Source organism: Orbicella faveolata, unplaced genomic scaffold (genome assembly GCF_042242905.1).
Source record: "Orbicella faveolata isolate gen_17 unplaced genomic scaffold, um_ofav_v1 contig_25, whole genome shotgun sequence".
NCBI lineage: Eukaryota > Metazoa > Cnidaria > Anthozoa > Scleractinia > Merulinidae > Orbicella > Orbicella faveolata.
In genome coordinates this window covers 15,720,451-15,745,000 of record NW_028301553.1, presented here as the reverse complement: position 1 = coordinate 15,745,000, position 24,550 = coordinate 15,720,451, and the positions used below count along the sequence as shown (strand labels likewise).

Below are 24,550 nucleotides of genomic sequence, written 5' to 3'. Positions count from 1 at the left end.
GGGGTGGTTGGTTTCTACTAGGTCTGTAGTAATTGTGCTAACTTAGTAAGTGTGGTGTCATACTGACTCAATATTAAATAGTAAATATTTATGCACCATCCTGGCACCAACTGATTATCGTCAACAACCAGTATTTACAAGAACACTCAGTCAACTCTTGGTGTCAAAAAACTAATTTATCCAAAGTTATAATTCGGGTGATTAGAACGCGGGATTAAGCAAACTGGATAAAAGCGGAGGCTTGCCTTGGAAAGAGAATAATTACAGGAATGAACTTTTAAGCCTCTCACGGCCTTTTATAAAATAACTGAGATACTACGCGCGCTCTTATTGGCCAGTAGGTGTGTTTAGATAAGAGTATGTAAACAGGGTTGGGACGTTTTAGGTTTGCGCGTATTTTTGAGAATTATTTTATAAAAGCAAAAGAGCAATTTTTCCTTGTTTACAAAGCCTCATCTAAGCACTCGAAGGTTGGGAGACTTCTCTAAAGTTATGCAAACTTATCCAAACCCTCGACTACGTTTCAGGTTTACATAACACAGCTTAAAATAAGTGATGGAGAGATAATATCAGGTATAAAGCAAATAAATAAAGAAATTTAGGAGTACTACAAATCATTTCGAACTTCTAAAGTTCCACCAGAGGTTCACCAAAGCTCAAATGAATCGCTCAGTTCTTTTATTGAGGACTTGGAAACTGACCCAAAATTAACTGAGTATGAACAGCAAAAACTAGAAAATGATCTCACAAAAGAAGAACTGCTAAAGAAAATTAAACTCAAGGAGAAGATTGTTTCACTGAAGAGTTCTTCGATTGTATAGGTGACCATCTCCTGGACTCCGATAATGAAGCCTTTGACAAAGGAAAAATGTCAATCTCTCAGAGACGAGTTATTATCTCACTAATACCAAAAGGCGAAAGCTACCTAGTCGAATTAACAAACTGGCATCCAACTACACTTCCAAATGTTGACTATAAAATACTGGCAGGAGCAATTGCGAAACAAATTGAACTCAAATTACTCAAATTAATACACTCAGATCAAACCGGACTCGTAAAAGGAAGGTTTATCGGTCAAAACGTGAGACTGCTCAATGACGTTATAGAATATACTGAACCAACCAAAATTCCAGGAATTATGGTACTTATAGATTCCGAGAAAGCATTTGATACGTTAGAATGGCAATTCCTTCATAATAAGTTAAAATATCTAAATTTCGGTCCACACCTTAGGAACTGGGTCTCTGTGACGAACTCGGATGTAGAAAGCGGAATACTAAATGGCGGTTACGTCACAAATTACTTTAAGGTATCCTGATCGAGGAGTCCCAGGCAAGAATTTTCCTTAAGCCCTATTCTCTTTATACTATCCGCAGAACTACTGGCGCAAACGATATGTCACAGTAGCTAGAGTACGGGGATAAAGCTCGCAAATAATGCAGAAGTCAATTTAAACCAATTTGCTGAAGATACGACCCTTATCTGTAAGGATATTGAATCACTATAAAAAATAATGCTTATAAACAAATTTGGTCAAATCTCAGGTCTCAAATGGAACAAAAAGAAGACCAAGGCTATCTGCACTGGATCGTAGAGAAAGAACAAAGCTAAACCCTTAGCAATACTCATAACTTATGAACCTATACCAAGACACTGGGAATCTATATTTCGTATAATCATAATAGGAATAACGACCAAAACGTCTTTATCAAAATTCAAAAAATGGAAACAAACTAAATGTTTGGCTATCTCGGGACCTCACCCTTACGGGACGAACTTTATTGGTAAAAGCATTACGGATTTCTAAAATAGTGTACTTAGCCTCAATGCTATGTGTTCCAGAGGAAGTTATTAAACGAGTGCAGGAAAAGCTCTTCAGCTTTCTTTGGCGAAACAAAAAGGACAGAATAAAAAGAAACGTACTATGTCAAAGACCGTGTGGAGGAGGTCTAAAATTTCCAAATGTCAGAGAAACTGTTAAGGCACTTCGATTAAGTTGGATAGGCAGGTTACTATGTGAATCCAGTGATGTTTGGAAAGCAATTCCCAATGCTTACTTCAATAGATACGGAGGATTACCGTTTCTCTTGAAATACAACTATTACACAAAAAAATTAGCCAACCGTCAATATTTCCCCCTTTTACTCAGAACTTTTTGATTACTTAAGTGAATTCCGAGAACAATATAGGGATGACTGCTTCAAAGGCGACTTCATTATATGGAACAACAAAGATATCACCATGGAAGGAAAATCTTTGTATTAGAAAACCTGGAGCGAGCGAAGGGTATATTTTGTACAAGAACTTCTTAAGAATACTGGCAAATATCTATCTTATGAAGAATTCAAGACCAAATACAACATTGAAGTCAGTTCCATTTATTATTGCCAAATTCTCTGTGTAATTCCCAAAAGTCTTAAATTAAAAGCTATGACTATTACAAAACCTCTAGAAGCAATCAGAGAAGAAACTGATGTATACCTGCTTGCCGAATGAAAAACTATCCGTTTGACCACAATACGGTACAAGGGTTATTACTCTCTTCCAAGCGAAATGGGAAAAAGAACCAACATCAGTTCAATCATGGCCAAACATTATACTCCCTTCGCCAAGAAATAAAATAACTTATTTAAGAACAGCTCAAAGATGGCGGCAGACAATAAATTAAGACAATTGTCTTTTCAGCTACTTCATAGGATATTAGTAACCAAAAAGGAACTTAAAAGATACAAAATTATACCCAATGATGAAGGTTTTTTTTTCTTGCAAAGGTCCAGCCGATTCCCTCGAACACACATTCCTGGCTTGTCGTACACTGTCGCCGAGGACTTTTACCACGAAATGAAGATATGGTTCAACAACGAACAAAAATCCCAATTTAATATAACTACCCGTAGGATTACAACGTCTACTGAGGTGGAAATTTTCATAATACTAATGAAGAAGTATATCTACGACTGTAAAATGATGGCAAAATTCCCACTTGTTAATCAATTCAAACAAAAACTAAAAATTCAATGGAAAATCGAAAATAGTGGAAGTTCAATAGCTATATAATCAGCAACCAGCATTGCGTAACCCTATAAACAAATGTAATTATAATCAACCAGCGGAAAGCAGCTTATGTAAATATTGCATGTCAATGTAAGCCAAAGCCGTAAATTTATAAACGAAAAATGACATTTGTAAAAATGTACAAAAGTCAACGTTTTGTATGATGTAAAATAAACATCCCGTATAGAAGATATTAATAACTAAGGTTTTATCAAGAGGCGACATCGTTGTTTGTCTATTTTTTGTTGTTATTGTTCCTGACCTTGCGCAAAAACATCCTGCTTGGCCTATAGCTAGGGAGAGATGAATTAATTTTTCAGAAATGTTCACGCTCTTATTCTTCGTTAAATATGTTAATAAGTCAAATTTTCCCATTTTTCTTTAACTCACAAATGTTTGAAACTTGCTATAAGGATCTAGCCCAGTACACCGTTAATTGCTCTGAAAAAATTTCCTCGCTCATTTGATAGGTACTTGATGCAGATCAACGCAGCGTCTATTTTCAGTAGAAGTCGTAGAATTGCCAGCCTCCGTAAAATACCAGAAGCATTAACGTCAACTATATTTTTATTGGCTGATCACCGGCTTATACCATTGTCTCTTTTCAATTCGCACGTTCAGATTAAATAAATATGTCATTAATATAATGAAGTTTGTTTCACTTGGGGCCTTGTTCATCGGAAGAAAGTAAAGGGATAAGGAAAGTGGCGTGGTGACGAGTCCTGCATCCGGGTTATCGAAAAATCTGTCCGCCATATTTGAAAAAAATTGAAATACTCATTACCTCACGAAACAGTAAAAACACCTTTTTCAGTAGTTTTTGAACATGTCGGAGATATTTGGTGTTGGTTCTGAGGATTTAGACTGGACGAGTGATTTAGGGGTGAGTCTTCTTAGCTTTTTTTGTACTTACAAACCCTCCAGTGAAGATACTTACGGCTTGAACATTGACGGCAAAAATTTTAGACGTGTGTAAACCGATTTCCCCAGTTCTCAATTTGGAATGATAAGGCCTTCTTCAATTCTAAAGGAATATGAAGGTGAAAGAAATGAACTTGGAGAGAGACATGGCACGGGGAGAGCTGTCCTTCCGAATGGCGACATTTATGAAGGGAAATATGCCCACGGGCAGAGACACGGAAAGGTAAGCTTTAATAATTAAGAACGAATCCACCAAGTTTGAGTAATAACCGGACAAAAACTTTGTAACAAGATTAACTTATCTGCATCATAGTGCAAACTTCTGTGCGACTGTCTTAATATCTTCTCAAAAGAAATCATTTCTAACCACACCAAATGTCGAAAACAAATTTTGAAGTTCATATGAAATGAAATGACACTGATGATGAAATTTTATCTGTTTGCACAATTTCTCTGAACTTTGAAATTCATTTTCTCGAGCTCCTATCGGAAATTGTTTCTGGTGTTACTTAAGGCAATTATTTATAGCTTTAGCTTTTAGAAAATGTAAGGCCCAGTTCAGACGTCGTGCTTTTGCCGTGCCGAACTAAATTCAGGAATTAAGTTCCACAAAAGCACGGCAGAAGCACGGCGTCTGAATCAAACTTTCGAATTAAGTTCGGCTAGCAATTAAGTTCGACAAGCTCTGCCGTGCTACGCGACTCCGGCACGGCAGTGATTCAAACGTCGTGCTTCTGCCGCGCTTAACAAAATTCATAAATTATATGAATGTATTTTGGAGAGATTGCGTTCCCACGGGGAGTTAGGAGGAGAATTGTTACGAGGCACCAGTATATCCTGAATTTGGTTCGACTCTGGCACGACGTCTGAATCAGAGTTGTTTTCCTGCCGTGCTACAGTCGAACCTAATTGCAATTTAGTTCGGCACGGCAGAAGCACGACGTCTGAACTGGGCCTAAAAAGGACTATTATATACTTAACTTCATTCTGGCACAGGGGTTTTGTCCACCAAAAACGGAAATGTCGTCTTACTTGTAAATTTCAACGATATGTATTTTGAGGAAAGTGCCGTTTGTGGTTCAAATTTTTCACTTAATTACTTTTTTTTGCTTGATTTTAAAATGAGATACTCTCACGGGTTTTCGGGATACCGGGTCATTTTAAGGTAAGCTTAAATATTAACGCGATACAGAATATTTTGGGAAAAATTAATGGAATGTGAGATATTTAAAACAAATGTCCCGGATATCGGGTAGGAATGTTGCTAATTTTTGAAACTGGAATTAATGGAATACAGAATATTTAGGCCAAAGATGTACGTGAGATGGATTTAACACTAATTATTTCTCAGAACTTGCATTAAAAGAAATGTCTGCATGGCAGTAAAGGAAAGTAACACAAATCTGAGCTTAGAACTGTAAGCTTATTCACCAAAAACGAACATAACCTACGATTTATTTCTTTTCCCAGGGTGTGTACATGTTCCGAAATGGAGCCAAATATGATGGATTTTATGATCGAGGCAAAAAAAGTGGTTCTGGTGTATTTGAGTATCCTGATGGTTCTAGATATGAAGGTATGGTTTTCTACAAAATTAGAATAAAATAGCCATAACTAATCATACAAGCACTGAAATGTTTCAATAATTTTTAGCTGAGTGAGTACAAATAAAGTTGTTGTTGTTGTTGTTGTTGTTATTTTTATGCAGTGCAACATTCAGGTAAGGAATAATGCCTGGGCTGGATGTGTAAGGCAAATTTCAGCTAATTCATAGTGTGAGGGAATTTTAATTTCAGTTTTTTAACTTTTCAGGTAAATGCTTTGCTTACATTTTCTATCCTTTAGTTTTGAAAATGACTGATTTGGAACTCCACCAAAAAAAATTGGTCACGAGAGAGCAAAACCTTGATTGTGTCTTTATACTAGACAGAAGCATATTATTATAACCCCTTAATGCCTCTGTTCTGGATCAGTTGGGTTAATCATCTTTTTATCTATGCAGCCCTGTTTCTTGGTTTGTTTAATGCAACAAGCCAGGAGTACAAGGGGGAGCAAGGGGTGGTAGAGGTAGAAACAACAACAACAACATCAACAACAATCCTTTATTTTACCCTTCTTCTTACAAATTGATGATCACAATTAGTTAAAAGTTATAACTGAATAAGGGTATTGCCAACCAGAAATAACCAGTGGGTTAAAAATATAATGCCAAATTCCCAGTTTACAAGCTGACTATGCATAGTACTTTGATTTATGCCAAATAGTGATAATGAAGGCACTCTACCACGGTTTTCCATAAATACCTCTTACTAACCGATTACGAGGCCCATACTGTAAGTTATGGAACAATTAGTTTTTTCCCCTTTGATTTATGGCCCAAGAACGAAGCGCTTGGGGCATAAATCAAGGGGAAAGAATGAGGATCCCTAACTTACATTACAGACTGAGAAGACGAGGTTAGTAAGATATTTATTATATCTCTACTGTGTGCCTGACAGGCTCGGGAACCATTTCTATTCATGCAGAATGGCTTCAAATTTCTGACCCACCTCGGAAGCAAAACAAGTCAATTTGAAATCGTTTTTAAGTCGTATGTCGCACACTTTAATACACAATTTAATGTAAAAGAAAGTTTTAAATTTTTACCCGCCATAAAAGTTAAAAACACTTGGTGATATGCCAAGTGTTAAAAACACTTGGCGGCACGAAACAGTTTGGCAACAAAAACAACTTTTAATTTAAGCAGGCTGCACAGGAGAATACAGCCTGCTAAACTGATCAATTGCACAGCATGGTTTTACAAACTGAGAGATATAATAATTATGCATGCTTATGTTCCAGTTAGTGATATAAATCTAGTAAACTTAATCCTTGTAGAGTTGTAGCAAATACTTGAATGACTGTACATGTTGGTTTCACACACACCCGTGCATACATTACGCCTTGCTGATATAACTCTGAAACAATATTTCTAATATGTGATTGGTTATGACACTACATTCCTGTTAAAATCAGGTCATTTAAACAAATGCATCTAATCTTCTGTTTCTTGGTCCATAAGCATTACTGTTATTTGTACAGTTTTAATTATATTTTTTAGTGATTTTAAATGCACATCATTTCTACAGGTTGGTGGGAAAATGATGATCGCAGTGGCAAGGGCACTTATCAATATGCCAATGGTGATGTGTACGAAGGAGACTGGAAAGATAACAAAAGACATGGAAAAGGAATCTACCAATGCTCTGCGACGAAACTCAAAGTTTGTTATCCACTAATTAAAAAACAAATTGACCATGATTATGCTTTTGAGGTGATCAGAAATTAAGCTATTGAGGAGTTCTTTCATGTCTTGCATTCTGTTTGTTTTTCATTCAACATACAATGTATCTTTAAAATAAAGTTTTTACTGGTCATTCCTTTTAAACTTGGACAGCTTTTAAATACCATAATGACAGCTTTCCTTACCCTTTTCTGTACTTCAGTTTGGGAAATCTTTACCTTTTAACATACCTCCAGCCTGAAAAAGCTATCTCTTATGGACAGAGCCTTCCTGTAAAGCCCACCATAGGGAACAACATCCCTACCCCCCCCCCCCCCTCCAAGGTGCCTGAATGACTCCATTGTTATCCATACCGATAAAAATTCATTTTTTTTTTGTTTAAAAGTATGATGGACACTGGATAAATGGAAAGCTTAATGGACCAGGAAATATGGTTCTACCAAGTCATGTTTACCTGGGATCCTTTTACGAAAATGTGGTGAGTAGAACTTTTGCTTTTCCATCTTTTTCTAAAGAACCAGACAAATAACCCAGACACATACACTGTAGCTAGCTGAAATCATGAATTGGATAGTGATTTTCACTGGCAGCTGACTATTGTTGACAACTCTGCATTCAAATTTTACTTGTTGACCTGTGGCTGTTGTTCAGCAGACAGGAACGGGAAAAAATTAAGTATTTCTTTTAGCCAAAATAAAAGATGGGTCTCCAGGGACCCATTTCTCAAAGGTCCCAAAAAATTTTCGCAACCAGAAAGCCGGAGCAAAATCTGAAACCTTATGATTACAGAGCTGTTCTTTTCACCTATTCTTAGTATAAACAGAGGTTCCATTCCGTACAAGAAGTTTCAGGCGTGTACACCCCTCTGTCTTTATACCGATTAACTAAAAATGGCTTTTCGGGCCTGAAAACTTCCTGGTGCTTGCGAGAAACAGGCCCCAGGTGTCCTGTGGACAGTCACTTTCTAAAGAAAATTGTTTTATTTTCATATGTTGCCTTGTAAATTGCTCATTTGAGCAGGCCCTATTAGACAGCCACTTTTCTTTCCCCTAAAAGCCTGACTGAAAGCCATCTTGTTTTGTGCAACTCTGAGAGTAGATTGGTAAAGATGATGGGGAAAATGACTAATTCTTTCTCCAGGATATTTTATAACTTCCAATAAAAATGTCAAGTTGTAATTTTTACTTGGTAGCCCTATGGCCCTGGACGATATGTCTTTGACTTTGGTGTTGAGCAACATGGGGAGTACACCATCAAAGAGAAGGTATTTTTGGATGTAATTTAATCAATATCAAACAGGATGTAGACAATTAGCCTGCATAGCTGGCAGTTTGGGTGGGAGAAATTTATTCTTTACAGACTTTACAGTCAAGACAAGAAAGCATTCCTACCTATAACAAAGTAGTGAATTTATTAATGGGAATTTGATTTCATTCTTTTCTTCAATATTCCATTGTAGAAATGAATGATTCAACATTCAAACTGCATTTCAATTCATAAGTCATGTGTTGAGTTGAATAGTGTCTGGCCTCACCTGACAGGAGCAATAATAATAATAATTTTATATACTGCTTGTTTGTAGAGAATTGTTACAAGAGATGAGGTGCAAATTACAGAGGTTCCAGTGTGGACATGCCAACCAGATTTACAGCCCCTTGGTTCGTAGGGGTGAACTAAAATATAGTAGATTACAAAGAGACAATGTTTTTGATCAACACTTTAACCAACATTAATTTAGGTTCTGTTGAACAGAAACACTCCATTACAACACAATGTTAGTTTTGTGTCATATTTGTTTAATCATTTCAGTGCAAGGGAGTTTAAATGACTTGTAAATGACTTCCATTACTCCAGACCAGTCTTAGGAAGGCTTAGTCCTGGTAAATAATTGTGAAATATAAAGGATTTTTATTAAAGATGTAAACCTACAGGGCAATCAATTTTGCATGCACTTTACTGATTTTAGTGTACTATTTTTTTGACTACATTGGACTACTGTAATGTTTTATGGCCTCTATAAACAAATTGGGCCCAAAGTGCACAGTACATTTATTACATACACTCAAGTGCAGTCAAATTTAAAACATCAGTTACAGTAGCTATCAGTCCATGGCATGCCTTTCATAAATCATGGTTCTGAGCCAGTTAGCATGTAAAAATTGATGGTGAATGGATGTGAAATAACCAGAAAATGCCTGCGGGATGCCTTTTATAAACCATAGTTCTGAACCAATTAGCAACAAAACTTTAATGTACAGAAAATGCCTACAGAGTGACAGTGCTAAAATTTGATAAATGATATGTAAATCGTGGACAAAAATTCCATTTAGCAACACATTTAGAATGTTTCAAGTCCATAAATTCTTAGTTAATTCATAGACCAATTACTGACCAAACTGTAACATCACTGCTATTTTTATCTAGCACATGCGATGAGTGACTATTTGAAAACTAGGACTTAGGCTTCATTGAAGTTATATGTAAACAATAGCCTCCATTTGGTGCAACATCTGCTCACATATTTGTCCACGGACATCATCTGTTCTGAGCAGAAGTGAACAGTTTTCTGAAAGCATAACTCAAGGAAAGTGTGAGCTTTGAGGAACAGATAACTTCTAAGGACATGTATCCAAGCACATTTTTAGAGTCAAATGGAGGGCTATTGTGTTAATTATCCTTCAACTATTTTATAAAACATGTGCAGTTTTGAAAATTGTTGAATAACACTCAGATATTCCCCAGTTTTAGCTGGGGCATATTCAGTCATGATGCATTTAAACCAATAATATTGTGCATGAGCAAAAGCATTTGATGGATTGTAATTAATGTTATTAATAAAAATTTGTAAAAAAATTACTATAAATTATTATTTGTGAGAAATCCTATATCTTATTCTGCGATTTGCTGCAAATGAAACTACTGCCTTAGTACAGAAAAAGAGAGCTGCATATTCAAATGGCAAACTGTAAACAACCACAATAATAAATTACATATAAAACTGTGGTGAATCTTCTCAGAGTGCTAAAAAAATTCCTGTGTAGTTCCAGAAAATATTCATATCCCCCACCAGAAGAGTTATTGAAATTCTAAGGGGTAGGGGGGTCTTTAAACCAAAATTTCAATGGAAAGTATGAACTGAAACTGGAATTTTCAGATACAGACCTGGGGGGAGGGGTCAAACCAAAATACCCTCCATGGCAGGGCTATGAATATTTCCTGGAACAACACTTTTAATATTTGATGCGAACCTTGATAACAAAATTTTGAACAACTTCAAGCTATTTCTCTTACTAGGAGCTTGTATATTCTCTCTATAACAAAACAATTTGTAATAATTATAATACAACTGAGCAGTACTTACTAAAATGATATTATTTATAATCCCACCCTGAATGTAAGTAATAGTAGCATATATAGAACTATTTATACATTCATTTAATATATTACAAACGTGTTTCAATATGTAGCACACTGTAGTTTCACAGTCTAATCAGTTATAATCATAATAAATTAAATGATTCTCCTGTAAAATTTATTCTTGTTTAGAACTAGCCATTGCATGACAAGTGAGCATGTAAAGAGCATTCATTTGCTTACATGGAGGATGTTGTGGTTCAGTACTACCCTAAGTACAATTTGTTATTTTCTTTTGCTTCATACACATTATTATTTATATTTCCATACTCCAGGACAAAGCAAAAAACAAATTGTACCAAGGGTAATATTGATCGACTAGAGGGGTGTTCTGTTTTTGCAAAGTTTTACTGACCATAGCATAATTAATTTGTTTGTAGCTAATGGACACACGTGGGGAATGAACAGCCAGGCCAGAAGAAGTTTATATTGGAACTTCTTGTTTAGCATGCCACTACTTGAACTGGGCCACTTGGAAAAAAGTTAGGTCAAATGAATTGGCGCTAAAGAAACTTGCTTATACAGTTCTGTTTGTCATAAATGGAAGGCATAAAGCTGAGCTCCGAAACGCAACAGAGTTTCTGTTGCCTTTATTTTTAGCAAAAACTTCAAGCTTCATGCATGACTGGTCACACCACTCAATTTTGAACCAAAAATATATGCATCAGGTTTGGCACATGAGGAGAACGCCGTTGTTTACCGCTCCAAACCTAACCTGCCAAACCAAACTGATTTAAACGCAGCTCTTCTGCCGTACTTAAATTACCAGTTAAGTTTGGCGCATGAATAAAGCAGCATTTGAAACAGAGGTTAACCAATCAGAACGTTACTTGAGAACAAATGATAGCAATCTTTTTCTCAAATAAACCAATAACATTGAAGAATACGAATAATAGATCTTTAGTTAACAAAATTGAAAACCCAACAAAGTGCAAAGTATTGAAAGCCTTTCAGGAAACTTTGCCATTTGTTGATTGGTTAATTGCGATCCTAAAATTTTGTACGCTTCTCAATGGTTTCAGCTTAGTTGTTGCTAGATGAGTTTTGAAGCTAAATTTTTCAAGCGAGATTTATAATAATGACACTTCACCATCAAGGACTGAATCTTCAAGAGTGTATATCATGCAGAGGAGTTGATAGTGTTTATGTTTTCATGTCAAACAGACCGTTACTTGATGTCAGGAGAAGCTACCATACATTATTCTCAGTTTGCGATTTGATTGGTTAGTTTTCTTCTTGGTGGCCTACTTCAAGTAGTTGCACTGTAAAATATTAGAGATACCATCGTAATAAAAGTCACTACCATTAAGCAAGTGACTGGAGTAGGTCCCTATCAACAGGACTCCTGAAGCAGAAAGTATTTCGTACTGGCTCCAAGGGAGTCTTATTTTCAAGAAAGTCTCGGTAATGCATACACAACCTATGTTACTTTACTTTTCCTAAAGAACCTTTTCCTTGCAAATCGTAGAATATAAAATACCCAGACCCAACTAATCAGATACAAACCAGCTCCACCCAACTTGACAAAAAGTTTTGGCTTAGGAGATGACAGTGCTTGATAACAAAGCAATGATCCTGGTCCAAGACGCCACCCAATGAACATTGACATGAAAATGGCATCATTCAGTTTTGCCACAAGTGTTTGATACTGTCCAGTTTCTCGCATGAACCATCGGATTTGTAAGAATGGATTAGAGATCTCAGTCCCCAGTATCACTGCAACAAGTTCAGGACCTGAATTGCCGTCAAAGAGAATAAAAACTAAAGAACAGACGGAGACCATGTGGTGTAACAGCATATCGATCCCTTCTGTGCCCATGTAGAAGCACCACAGAAAGTCAAACATGAAGTATCCGAGAGTGAAAGTGGCTATGAAAGTGTGGAAAGGACTGTTCACATCGCCCATCGCAACCAGTGGCCAGGGGCCAGTGATAAACGCAGACCAATAACACAGCAATGATGTTAACGATCCATGAAATATTGTCAATAATCGGCAGTTCCATTCATAACTTCGATGGGGATTGATGGTACATAATAGAAAATAGAAGCTTGTCCAGATGAAGAACATTGACACACAAGGTATTGCCAGGGCAGTGAAGCTCATTATGTTTCTTAACCCAAAGAGCTTGCTAGGATCAAAATCAAACAATTTACATGTTTGTAACCACACTCTTTTCCATTAACTAAAGACACATGTAGAATATTATTTGGCTTTGGTATTATGAGCGGCATTAACAGATATTTGTGGCAGCCTATCACACAGATCAGTACATGTTGTTGGCAGCCTTGAGTATGGTGGCACTTAACTGACTCCCCACACCCACTGTTTTCCGATAACGATGTCGGAAACAGAACTCGCTGTATTCTTCGACGCCAGTCATTGTGCTAATTGATTCCTATTGTAACACAACACCGCGATCGAGCAATACCCTCCACCTGGAGTCACCCGTTGAAGAATCATCTTTATAGCAAGGAACGTTTGAACAGAAATGAACAAAACTGAATTTAGCGCGTGGTTTATCGCCGAATTTTGTTTGGCATGCATACATGATAGGTCTCTAACTATACAGTTTAGATTTAACCAATATATCGAATTTTTCGAACTACATACATGTGCTTGATTGGTACCTAAGTGTGCATAAGATGCGAACGTTTCCACTTTCGTTTGATTAATACAACATCGTACACGGTGAAGAACGTTCAAACGCTTCTCAAAGTCGGTCTGAATTTGGCACTTCACCTACACAATTTGATAAACAACACAACATCTTCGAGTTTCGCACCAGGTTGAGCGAGTGATCTACCACAGAAAGATAAAAACAATGTACCTTGTAAAGCATCAGACTTGGCCATCTGTTATCCCTTCTGTAAATGTATTCAGTTATTTTTTCCTTCCTTTAATTCTGCCCGCCTCACGATCGAGCCCAGATTTGATCACGTGAAAGACCGGAAGTGATTTTACAGAAAGGGATGGCGCGAAAATTGGCAAGGAAGATTATTATGCAGCGCAGAGAAAAGATTCTGACACTGATAAAACAGAGACCAAAAGGTATGTCCCTTGCACAGTTTATTCTACCGATGCCCGTCTTCAATAAGCTTACTTACATTACATTCAGGTCTCCAAAATGTAGCCCTTCTTTCAGTTGCAAGGAACAAAGATCTGTTCTGGGACATTTTAAGTATGTTAGTGCGATGCAATGCAACACATACTCATTGTTTATGAGGTCGTCTGATGATTGAGCAGACTTGGCAATGAAAGAAAACTTGAAGCTTGTAGCTTTCGAGAAGGGAGTTTAACTTTTCTCATATACACTGGCCAAATGTTACTTTCATTAATGTATATGACCATATATTGATGGTTACAAGTGTCTTGGGCTTAGATTTTGGACCAGACTGTTCCGTTACTGTTTGATTCAGCTGTTGTCTGGGTGCCTCTAGCTGGCCTCGGTTTTTGTACTGTCTCTCCCCTCTTCTGATAATGCCTTCCCGCCTCCCTCTGGGGGAGTTTCTCCCTTTCCCTCTCCTGACTGATCGTCTGACGCGTCCTTAGCTTTCTCTTCCATCGTTACAGCATCAGAATCAGTTTGTACTTCTTCCACCTTCTGATCATCAGAGGTGGCGGCGGATTCCATCACAGCCACCACCTCTTGCTCATTGCTGTCCTCCTTGGCAGCTGCACTTTCGCTCTCCGTCACCTCGTCCCGAGTGACATTCTCGTCTTGAGGTACCTCTTGCGTTGTGCCATCTTCCAGAGAGTCACCTTCCTGTGTCGCGTTGCTGCCACCTCCTCCAGTCTCCACTTCCTGTTTACTGCTTCCTTCAAATTCCTCTCTCTCAGTGTTACTCACCTGAGCTGCAACTTCTCCTTTGGAAGCACCGTCTTCCTGAGTGCGCTCTCGACCTACCAGAGCCGCAGCACCTACCTCATTGTCCTCCTTATGTTCACTACTCTCTTCTGCTCCATCTTTCTGATCAACACCATCTACCTCAGTAACTTCTTCAGCACCCCTGTCTGCCTCAGCTTCCTTCTCCTGAGCACCACTATCTGCGTCAGACACCTCCTGTGCATCACTGTCTGCCTCAGCCACCTTTTCCTGTGCACCACTTTCTGCCTCAGCTACCTTCTCCGACCTACTACCGTTTGTCTCAGCTATTTCTTGTTTAGCATAACTATCTGCCTCAGCTACCCCCTGTTCACCACTGTCTGCGTCAGCCACCTCTTCCTGTGCACCACAGTCTGCATCAGCCACCTCTTCCTGTGCGTCACTATCTGCCTCAGTTACCTTCTCCTGTGCAACATTGTCTGCCTCAGCTACCTCTTCCTGTGCACCACTATCTGCCTCAGCTACTTTCTCCTATGCAACATTGTCTGCCTCAGCCACCTCTTCCTGTGAACCACTATCTGCCTCAGCTGCCTTCTCCTGTGCAACATTGTCTGCCTCAGCCACCTCTTCTTGTGCACCGCTATCTGCCTCAGCTACCTTGTCCTGTACAACATTGTCTGCCTCAGCTCCCTCTTCCTGTGCACCACTATCTGCCTCAGCTACATTCTCCTGTGCAAAATTGTCTGCGTCAGGTACTTCTTCCCGTGCACCACTATCTGCCTCAGCTACATTCTCCTGTGCAACATTGTCTGCCTCAGCTAACTGTTCCAGTGCACTACTATCTGCCTCAGCTACTTTCTCCTTTGCAACATTGTCTGCCTCCGCCACCTCTTCCCGTGCACCACTATCTGTCTCAGCTACCTTCTCCTGTGCAACATTGTCTGCCTCAGCTACCTCTTCCTGTACACCACTATCTTCCTCAGCTACCTTCTCCTGTGCAATATTGTCTGCCTCAGCCACATCTTCCTGTGCACCACTATCTGCCTCCGCTACATTCTCCGAACCACCACCATCTGCCTCAGCCACCTCCTCCTTAGCACTACTATTTGCCTCAGCCTCCTCCTCCTGAGTACCACTAATTGCCCCAGCTACCTCCTCTTTAGCACTAATGTCAGCACCAGCTTCCTCCATCTGAGGATCACCATCTGCCTCTACCACTTCATCCTTAGCACCACTATCTGACTCCACAACCCCCTTCTCCTTAGCACCAACATCTGCTTCAGCTCCCTCCTCCTGTGTAGTACCATCTGTTTCAGCTACGCCTTCCTGCACACCACCATCTGCTTCAGCTCCCTCCTCTTGTGTACTACCATCTGTCCCAGCTACGCCCTCCTGCACACCAACATCTGCCTCAGCTCCCTGCTCCTGTGTAGTATCATCTGTCTCAGCTACACTCTCCTGCACACCACCGTCTGCTTCAGCTACCTCCTCCTTAGCACTAATGCCTCCATCAGATGACTCCTCTTCTATTCCACCCATTTCCTTAACTTCCTTCTCTTGGGTGCCACTATCTGTCTGAGCAAGCTCTACTGAGGCTGCTCCCTCCTCTTGAGCCACTTGTTCTTTGGTAGCACTGTCCTCCCGGGAGACTCCATCGCTGGCAGAACCCTCATCCTGACCTTGCTCTCCTTGGTCAGCATCCTCTTGAGAGACAATCTCTTCCTGAGCCTCTTTTTCTTGAGTGATACCTTCCTTCTGTTCAACAATTTCTTGGGCTACACTATCTTCCTGACTTACCGCTTCTTTTGCTGCTCCATCTTCTTTTGTGATCTCTTGTAGGAAAGCAATCTCTTGCAGGGCTATTTCTTCTTGGGTGGAGCTTATTTCCTGATTTACTGCATCTTGGGCAATACTCTCATCCTGAACAACCTCGTGGCCATCACTTACAACTGGGATAACTTCCTGTTCTACGGCTGCCTCTTTTCGCATAGCGACATCTTCGAGAGATGCTTTCCTTTCAGTGGTGTTCTTCCCCTCCCTAGATGAATCTTCTGGAACACTTACTTCACTCTCACCCTGGTGTCGTTCTTGATCCTCTTCCTTGTTCTGGACGCCAGATTTAGCTTGGTCTTCCTCCTTGCTACACTCCTCATCAGTTTCAGCCATGTATACCTCGTCTCTAACAATCAGTGGAGGAATCGATTCATTCTCACCTGGGACTGCGGTTTTGGCCCCATCAACTAGGACTTCTGAAATGTAGGACCATTGTTAGCTAGAGAAATCAATTTACCTAAGTGTGTTGCAGTACACTGAAATTTGTAGTGTTACTGTGCAGCTATCCAGCTATGATAACCAGAATCATTTACACCACAAGTCCAATTCAGTCAAATACAAAGCATCCTAGCTTGGATTATTGGGGGAGTGCACTAAGTGTACACTCCATCCACAGTTGAAATAGAGTTTGTGGCAGCTTGTATAGCCCTGCCATTCCAGCCCTTCCCACTAATTCATGACTTCAAAATTTAATTTGGTAACATGTGCAACACATAGTAAGCTGTAGATCTTGTTCACACTTTTTGCTCAGCAAGAGGAAGGAGGCTTAGAGAATCCTTTCATGTTCTTTTTTTTCTGCAAAGCATGGTTCTTATCAACACTGACAGTGACTTTTATAGAGCTCTTGATTTTCAGTGTCAGTAGTTTCATAGTCAAATAATAAAATTGGATTAGAAGTGTTCTCTGTATATAAGCAATGATTTTATTTGCACAATCAAAATTCGTATTATTCCCAAAACTTTGACAACAAAGAGTAATTCCAGCAATCACTTGAAATTTATTAATCAAATAATAAATTATTACTAAAAGGATTAAATCTCCCAAGTTCAAAGTAATGTCATTTAAAATGCGTGTTGCATCATTAAAAACACAAGCCTGTAACACATTTGCAATTTTCAAAAACTTTCCATGATACTTTATTTAATTGCAAAATGTCCATCATATTTTTAATGTAAAACCATCATTTTTTAAACTCCTTTGTACAGACATAACACACTGTAGTCTATTACAACATTCTTCTGAACTAGAGAATAACTACTAAAACTCATAAAGAACATTCCAACAGTACAGTTAGCATTATGCTTATGTGATATTACTGACACAAGTACTATCGTGTGGTTTTGGATAATAAATAATGTACATTAACTTTATTTATAAGAAACAACCTTAAACTCCACTCTTAAACTATCATTATAGCAGTATAACAATTTCTCACCAATCCTAAATAATTATTGTCATGTTTACACCTTTCTGAAAAAAAAGTTGCCCATAGTAGTAAGGGTGTTAAATTATGGAAATTAATTTCTTTTGGGGTTCAAAGCAATAAAATCCAAGCAATCTCGTTATGAGGGTTTCCACTCTTTCTCCTTTAAGAACAGAAGAGGTTACATTCTTGTCTGGAACTGTGGTTAAAATTATCTGAGTTAATTAATGCTTGTTTCAAAATGTTTTCATCCACACAACAGGGATGTAGCTACAAAAACCCTAAGCAGGCCTGTTAACAAGTTCAGAAAGATTTTCTGGCCTGTGCACCTACAACCTTGCACCAAGTCTGTTTCCTAAACATGAGATTTCATTTTTTCCTGCCCATAAACTACGCATCTATAATCCTGGTTACAATCATTTTTGAGATCAATCTTTTCACAATTTGGAGTTCTACCTTCTCCTAAAAGTAATACAACGGTACAGACTATTAGGCTGTGTGATCCCCAAGCACACACAAAAAGAAATTGAGATTTAAAATATGTCCAACCTTTTTAATATTGATGATGCACAGTCCATCAAAACAACAGCTTTTCTAATTAGCTGTGTATAATGTCTTCAACTTAATGAGAAACTAACAATAATTTGCACCTATAAAAAAATTACCATTATTAAATAATGAAAATATTCTTTTTGTGGGTGTAGATTATTTAGGAGTCATAAGATGGCCATCCAAATCTCAATTACGCTGTAGGATACCTCTCTGATGGTGTTGGTCTTGTATGAAAGCCAGTTACTTTAAATTATTAAACACAACCCACGAAAATTAAAATTCTACATGACAAAAACATCTCTTACACTTGGTACAGTGAAAGTTGTAAAATGTGAAGCTCTAATCAACACATGCTACATTATTATTGCATACAATCACATTATTCATGAGACATAAATTAAATTTCCTTAGAACAGTTTTAAGTTGAGTGTCGAAAGTAATATAATCAGGTAACCTTGGCTTTGGTTTAACTATGGTTTTAGATTGGCTGAGTAATCTAATTGGTGAGTAATTGGTTTTGTTTTGGTTTTAAAACACTCAATTGAAAATAGCTCTATTCAACAATAAATTATAGCACCTCCCTAATTTAGTGCTTCATGTACATTTACAACTATGATCAAAGTGACTATGTTACAAGATGAACACGCCACAAGAATGTGATTTGTAGTTACCTTTGAGTGTGCACTGGAGTTATGTATAAATACCGAAATGGTCTGCTAAAGAATCTGGTTAAAAAATACGGACTTAAAGCTAATTGGCAATAACTTATTCTTAAATGCCTAGGCACAAACAGTTTCTATGAAAAATTAAGTTAATATCCAGTGGACAGACCAAAACAAGAAATATTATTCTATATACATTATACCCTGGACTTTTATATCTTCAAATTAATATGTTTGCCACAAACCTCTACAACAACTTTTACTTTGAGTCTGGAAGTAACTTTTACATAAAATTCATGCTACAGAAATAGCAACATTGTGGTACAACTCGAATATTACGAATCACACAATCACTTGCAATGTTAAGTTAAAGCTGCAATAAAGCATAATAAAGCATTAACAATTATAGATACAATGCACCTCCACCGTAGTTTATTAATAACATAATGATTAAAGTTAATCTTCTGATGGTTTAGAATCATCAGCATCTTCTGTTACTGATGGCTCGACATCATCGTTACCCGTATCTCCATCTCCCTTGGATACTTCCTGTTTCTCGTCACCCTCAATTTCTCCCTGTTTCTCTTCACCCTCAATCTCTCCCTGTTTCTCTTCACCCTCAATTTCTCCCTGTTTTTCAGTATCCTCAGTTTCTTCCTGTCTTTTGTCATCAGGTTTTTCCTCTGATGGTACCTGTTCATCATCACCTTGAGGTAAAGACTCTGAGCTTTTCAAGGTCTTTACCTCTTCCCTTGCTTTGTGACCCCGGAAACTAGCCTGAATCTTAACTACAGCACTCTGCAAATCTGGATCATTCATATCTAGATCTATTTGCTCTTCCTCACCTCCTACCTCCCCCCCAACTGCCTCATCGGCTTCCTTGCCTGGTTCATCTTCACCCTCATCTTTTTCAGTGGCTTCTGTTGTCTCTCCAGGAGCCTCTTCAGCTTGAACATCTTCAGTTTCTCCCTTATTGACTGCATCTGCTACCTCTGCACTTCCAGTGGTGATGGCATCATCAGGTAGCCCATCTTGCTCCACAAGCTCCCCCTTTTCAGTTTCTGATTCTTGAGTGACAGCTTCTGCTTCTACTGCTGCGGCTGGTTTGTCAGGTGGTACTTCTGCAGCTTGGCCCTCACTGGCAATCTCTGGCTTCTCAGGTTCCTCAGCTACTTCAGCATCTGGAGTTTCCTCAGCATGTTGAGGTTCTTCAGCCGCATCAACACTTTCCGATACCTGTTCCTTGCTTTGTGAAACCTTTATCTCCTTAACTTGTTCTCTAGCCTTGTGACCACGGAAACTAGCCTGAATTCTGACAGCTGCAGTTTCTTCATCTTTGTGTTTCTTGACGTCCTCCCTGGCCTTGTGCCCACGGAAGCTTGCTTGGATTTTGGTTGCAGCTTTTTGTACTTCAGGATCATTTGGATCGATGTCAACTTCTTCTCCTTTCTGCAGTCTTTCCATTTGGTCACCCTTTCTTGCATCATCTTTGCCGGTTTCTGCAAATTTGCAAATTAAGTAGTTACAGAGGACATCAACATGTTTTACAAAAGAGAGATTCTCATTTGAGGGCTGGGGATTAATAAATGCCCACAAATTAAATTGTGTTATATTTTCTAAAAAAAAGGATTTACAGAACAGCTGACTGTTTTTGTCCAATTCATATTGAATTTAAACCATTTTTCACAAAGCATAAAATTATATTTGTCCTAAAATTTTAAATATAAGAATTGAAAGCTTTTGTGGTAGATAAACTTGATAATAATCAATCAACTAAATAACCTTCACACGCTAAATATTACCCGTTTCCTTTCACCTTATAGAAAAGTAAACTTCAATTTCATAATGTCCACGTAATAAGTAGACAGCTGTGTATTCGAAATATTGTCAGATTTTTTTTTCACATTAAGCTTAAAAGCTTAGATGACAGTGAGCTGGAATTTTCACAATAAACTAGATTTAAGCTTACTGACTCCCGTAAAATAAGGACATCACCTAAGCAATAGAATTGCACCGAAAACACGAAGCGTCTATACTCGTTTGACAAGAACAGTTTTAAAAGGGAATTTACAACTTTCAAGTTAAGATTAAACCTCATAAGCTTATATCTTATATTGTAAGTTTATCGAAGTAAGCAATGTGCAATTAGAACCGACCAAAAAATGCACTTTAATTCAGCTGAAAACTTTCCTTTTTAGCAAGCTTTCTTTCTGTTTAACAGACTATTTACATAGACCTGTAAACACCGTCGTTCGTTGTTACTAAAAGCAAAAAGCATACCCTCTCGGATTAGAAGTTGGTTTCTGAAATACTGTGCAGCAAAATTGATGATGTCCTCAGGCTGTTCTCGCAATACCTCCCGCGCCAACCCTTCCAATAAATTCTGAAAACCGGGCGGAACTCGTAGTTTCATGGGAGCGTATTGCACCGCCATGTTGAGGTTTCAATCCTTCGCTGGAACGGACCAAAACGAGCCAAGATAGGATCTAAAACAGGAGAATCTAATTTTCCTTGTCACTCGTCTCTATGACGACAGCAATAATTAACCGCTAATTACAGAAATTGCCGAGTCAGAACTGGGACCTAGTGTGTAAGTTAGTTCCCAGGAATGTTTGTTTTCGGCTCAGCTATTCTAAATTTTCCATAAAATATGCAAATTTTTAGCATTTTAACGACGGTCTTGAAGATGCAAAATAGTTTAAACGATAAAAGAGCGACAACTTTCCAAATCTCTTTCTCTCCCCCCCCCCCCCCCCCCATCCCACCTTATCTTTGAAAAGAAAGAAAAGAACTTTTAAATATGATCCAATCAGGACCAGGTTGTTTGAAAGTCAGTTTACGCTAACCCAGGATTACACATTAAAAGAAGTATTAATTTTTCTTGAATGAAAATGTTTTTCGCTGCTTATGTTTTGTGAAGTTTAAGATTATTCAAACTCAAAACAGAAGAACAAACAAATATAAACTGAAAAACTTACCAAAAAGTTACAAAACTGAAATCAAAATTATCGCTAATCCTGGGTTAACTTAATTGGGCTTTGAACAACCCAGTCCAGTACAAGTGAGTTTATTAAACAATATTTAAATAGAAAAATATTTAATATCTGAACATCAAGGTATGAATATCTGAATATTCGGATAGATTATTTGTTTTATGTGTTGACTACTTTTTTCCCAAAAAACTTTCAGCGTTCAGGCCATTTGTATCTCAGGAATATGTTTGATAGAGTAGATAGGGAAATGTTGAGGAGAAGTTGGGATGGATTTCACATAGTCTGTAACCATTAGATCTATTTATTGACTACAGCCAAAACTTGGTTTATAGAAAATTTACTGCCATCAGAAGAGAATAATATTATTGCAAAAAAATTTAATGTCTAAATATATTTCTCATATGATTCTCATTTTTATGATTTGTTGAGTGTTCAAACCACAGTGTGGCTGGAAAGGAAAAATTACTTCAGGAGAGATTTCAACAAGTTTATAAGCCTTACAAAGAATACGGGATTCAAGGCACAAATTCAATGCCACTTTCCTTAATATAAAATCTGAGATGTTTTTTGCTTAGCTGGTACGTCCTACAGACTGAATAAATCTGATTCATTCCATTTTGACCCTTATTCTTGTCAAATTCAAACCGATAATTCACAAGTCTCTGCCAAGCCTGACACAAGTGTTCGTGATTCATACTCTTGTCACTGGATCCAAAGATTGCCTGTTTAGTCGCAATCACTACTACATGATACTGTTGTGTATAATTTCTTATAGCATCCACAATTTTTCGCTGTTTGTGTTCTTGATGACTTTGACTCCCTCCACCACATCTATCAAGCCAGTAAAATGCACTCAGACTGTCAATCATAAAGACACCCACTTCAGGTTTAGCAGCTAACAGATGTTCTAGTGATAAGACAGTCGCCAGCAATTGAATGCTGCTGTTACAATGTACAATGAACAGGCGACCAAGGCAAGACTTGATAAAGTCTTCATAATCACTATACTTCTCAGGATAATGAGCAGAATCACTCCCAGGAATGTTCTCCACAGTGTTGCTTCTATTATTTTCTAGAAATGCTCCAGTTTGAGTGTCTTTAATTGAATTTTGAATCCTATGTTCCATTATTGTCACCAGTCGCAGTAGCTGAAAATGGTAATCTGTGTCCACATACACAACTCCAACAGACCTGCCATTCAACTTTAGATCCTTCCACGATTTTGGAAGAATGCAGTTAGCGATCAGATGAAGAAGCATCTCAGTCTTGCCGCTTCCTTCTTGGCCAGAGAACTCCACTACATTTCCTGGCTGGATTCCCTCTGGTATATCCCCAAAGAGATTTATATCCAGTCCATCTAAAGCATGTTTGCCACCTAGCCGCACAAACAGCTAAAAGGGTGAATGTAAAATAATTAACAAATTTTGGACATGGTTGAGCAAAATATTATGATTTTTTAGTGCTGAATAGATCCATTATTTGCCAAAGCTGAAGGCTGAGTTAAGTACACTGACAAATCATGATATTTTGCAACAATCAAGTTTAATAATTGTTTTATCATTCGATCACCCAGTTTGTTTTTACATATAATTAAATCCCTCACTGACAGCTCAGGGAAGAGATCTGCCATTTTTCACCCGAAAGCATGGTTTCAATTGCGCACGAGCAGAGATATTTTGCAACAATTGGGAGGGTGTTTCTACCTCACGGGCGTAGATTGAGGGTGACTTCCTCCCGGGTTCCTAAACGAAGAAACACTATGTCAACTAAGTATGACTTAAAATTTTAAGTCTTGTAACTATTTTATGAGGAAAAAGAACTACATAAGTTTGCACTCACTGGTAGTTGAACCCGGGCCACCCTGCCCTTTCTTACCACTGTACCACCGTGCTGCTAGCTGCCGAATTCTTCAAAATTTAAACTACATATAATGAACAGTAATATAAATTAATATAGAGCTACCCTAACATACAAATGAAAGCTAACCGCAAGCAAAATGGAGTGACGCTAACCACAAGCAAAGTGGAGTGACACTAACTGCAAGCAAACCTAACCGTGCTAACTGCAAGCACGCAAGGTAAACATGTACAGTGGTTTATTACCACGTCTACCTTGTATAAGCAACATCCAGGCGTCCAAACCCCATACTCCGCCCGGGCGTTATATTTTTCCCAATTGGGACAAAACACATTTAGATGGTACCAGGCATGAATGATTGTTCTGTATCATTCACTCATTGTTAATTTTGAGGATTGACAAAAATCAGTTGATTTTTGACAGAGAAGCATAAAATAATAGAACTCCTTTTAAATACAATTTGAACAGACATACTATTATAAATTTCAAATGAGGTTAAATAACAAAGATCTTGTATAGATATTAAGCAAAACAGAGGTCCACTAGGACAGATAAAAGCTCTATTCATCTTCGATTATGTAAAAACCTGATAAATATCCTAAAATAATTGAGGAATATGTTTCTGTCTGTTACACATACCCTTTTAACAAATATATTGGTTAGAAAATAAACGTTACCTGTGCAGCAGACTCAGCCGCCATGTTGGCCGGGCGAAATGATATAAGTCTGGACTT

The 24,550-nt window shown here is 38.1% G+C and overlaps 5 protein-coding genes across 7 annotated transcripts; 1 reads left to right on the top strand and 4 right to left on the bottom strand.

Annotated features, from left to right (window-relative positions):
- The first annotated feature begins 3,639 nt into the window (after positions 1-3,639).
- On the top strand, positions 3,640-10,261 carry LOC110052877 (radial spoke head 1 homolog). Its single transcript, XM_089294102.1, has 7 exons — positions 3,640-3,937; positions 4,085-4,198; positions 5,446-5,551; positions 7,104-7,237; positions 7,644-7,736; positions 8,451-8,522; positions 8,841-10,261. The coding sequence occupies exons 1-7, from the start codon at positions 3,881-3,883 to the stop codon at positions 8,922-8,924; spliced, it is 660 nt and encodes a 219-aa protein (XP_089150228.1). The 5' UTR covers positions 3,640-3,880; the 3' UTR covers positions 8,925-10,261.
- LOC110052802 (TLC domain-containing protein 5-like) lies at positions 9,034-13,595 on the bottom strand. Its single transcript, XM_020758975.2, has 2 exons — positions 13,501-13,595; positions 9,034-12,801 (listed from the first exon to the last, which is right to left on the bottom strand). The coding sequence occupies exon 2, from the start codon at positions 12,774-12,776 to the stop codon at positions 12,093-12,095; it is 684 nt and encodes a 227-aa protein (XP_020614634.1). The 5' UTR covers positions 12,777-12,801; positions 13,501-13,595; the 3' UTR covers positions 9,034-12,092.
- A 1,426-nt stretch (positions 13,596-15,021) lies between these two features.
- Positions 15,022-16,852, bottom strand: LOC110052800 (uncharacterized). The gene has a single exon (XM_020758973.2). The coding sequence runs from the start codon at positions 16,660-16,662 to the stop codon at positions 15,028-15,030; it is 1,635 nt and encodes a 544-aa protein (XP_020614632.2). The 5' UTR covers positions 16,663-16,852; the 3' UTR covers positions 15,022-15,027.
- Positions 16,853-17,434: 582 nt separating this feature from the next.
- Positions 17,435-21,517, bottom strand: LOC110052801 (uncharacterized). The gene is made up of 2 exons (XM_020758974.2): positions 21,247-21,517; positions 17,435-20,465 (listed from the first exon to the last, which is right to left on the bottom strand). The coding sequence occupies exons 1-2, from the start codon at positions 21,398-21,400 to the stop codon at positions 19,423-19,425; spliced, it is 1,197 nt and encodes a 398-aa protein (XP_020614633.2). The 5' UTR covers positions 21,401-21,517; the 3' UTR covers positions 17,435-19,422.
- Positions 21,518-22,046: 529 nt separating this feature from the next.
- LOC110052803 (DNA repair protein XRCC2-like) lies at positions 22,047-24,547 on the bottom strand. 3 transcript variants are annotated; one of them, XM_089293545.1, is made up of 3 exons: positions 24,494-24,512; positions 23,799-23,880; positions 22,047-23,350 (listed from the first exon to the last, which is right to left on the bottom strand). In XM_089293545.1, exon 3 carries the CDS (start codon positions 23,216-23,218, stop codon positions 22,475-22,477), a length of 744 nt encoding a protein of 247 aa, XP_089149671.1. In that variant the 5' UTR covers positions 23,219-23,350; positions 23,799-23,880; positions 24,494-24,512; the 3' UTR covers positions 22,047-22,474. The 3 variants fall into 3 exon arrangements, with proteins under 3 accessions (XP_089149671.1, XP_089149669.1, XP_020614636.2); XM_089293543.1 differs by having other exon boundaries at positions 23,663-24,547; XM_020758977.2 differs by lacking the exon at positions 23,799-23,880 and having other exon boundaries at positions 24,494-24,525.
- Between the last annotated feature and the right edge of the window lie 3 nt (positions 24,548-24,550).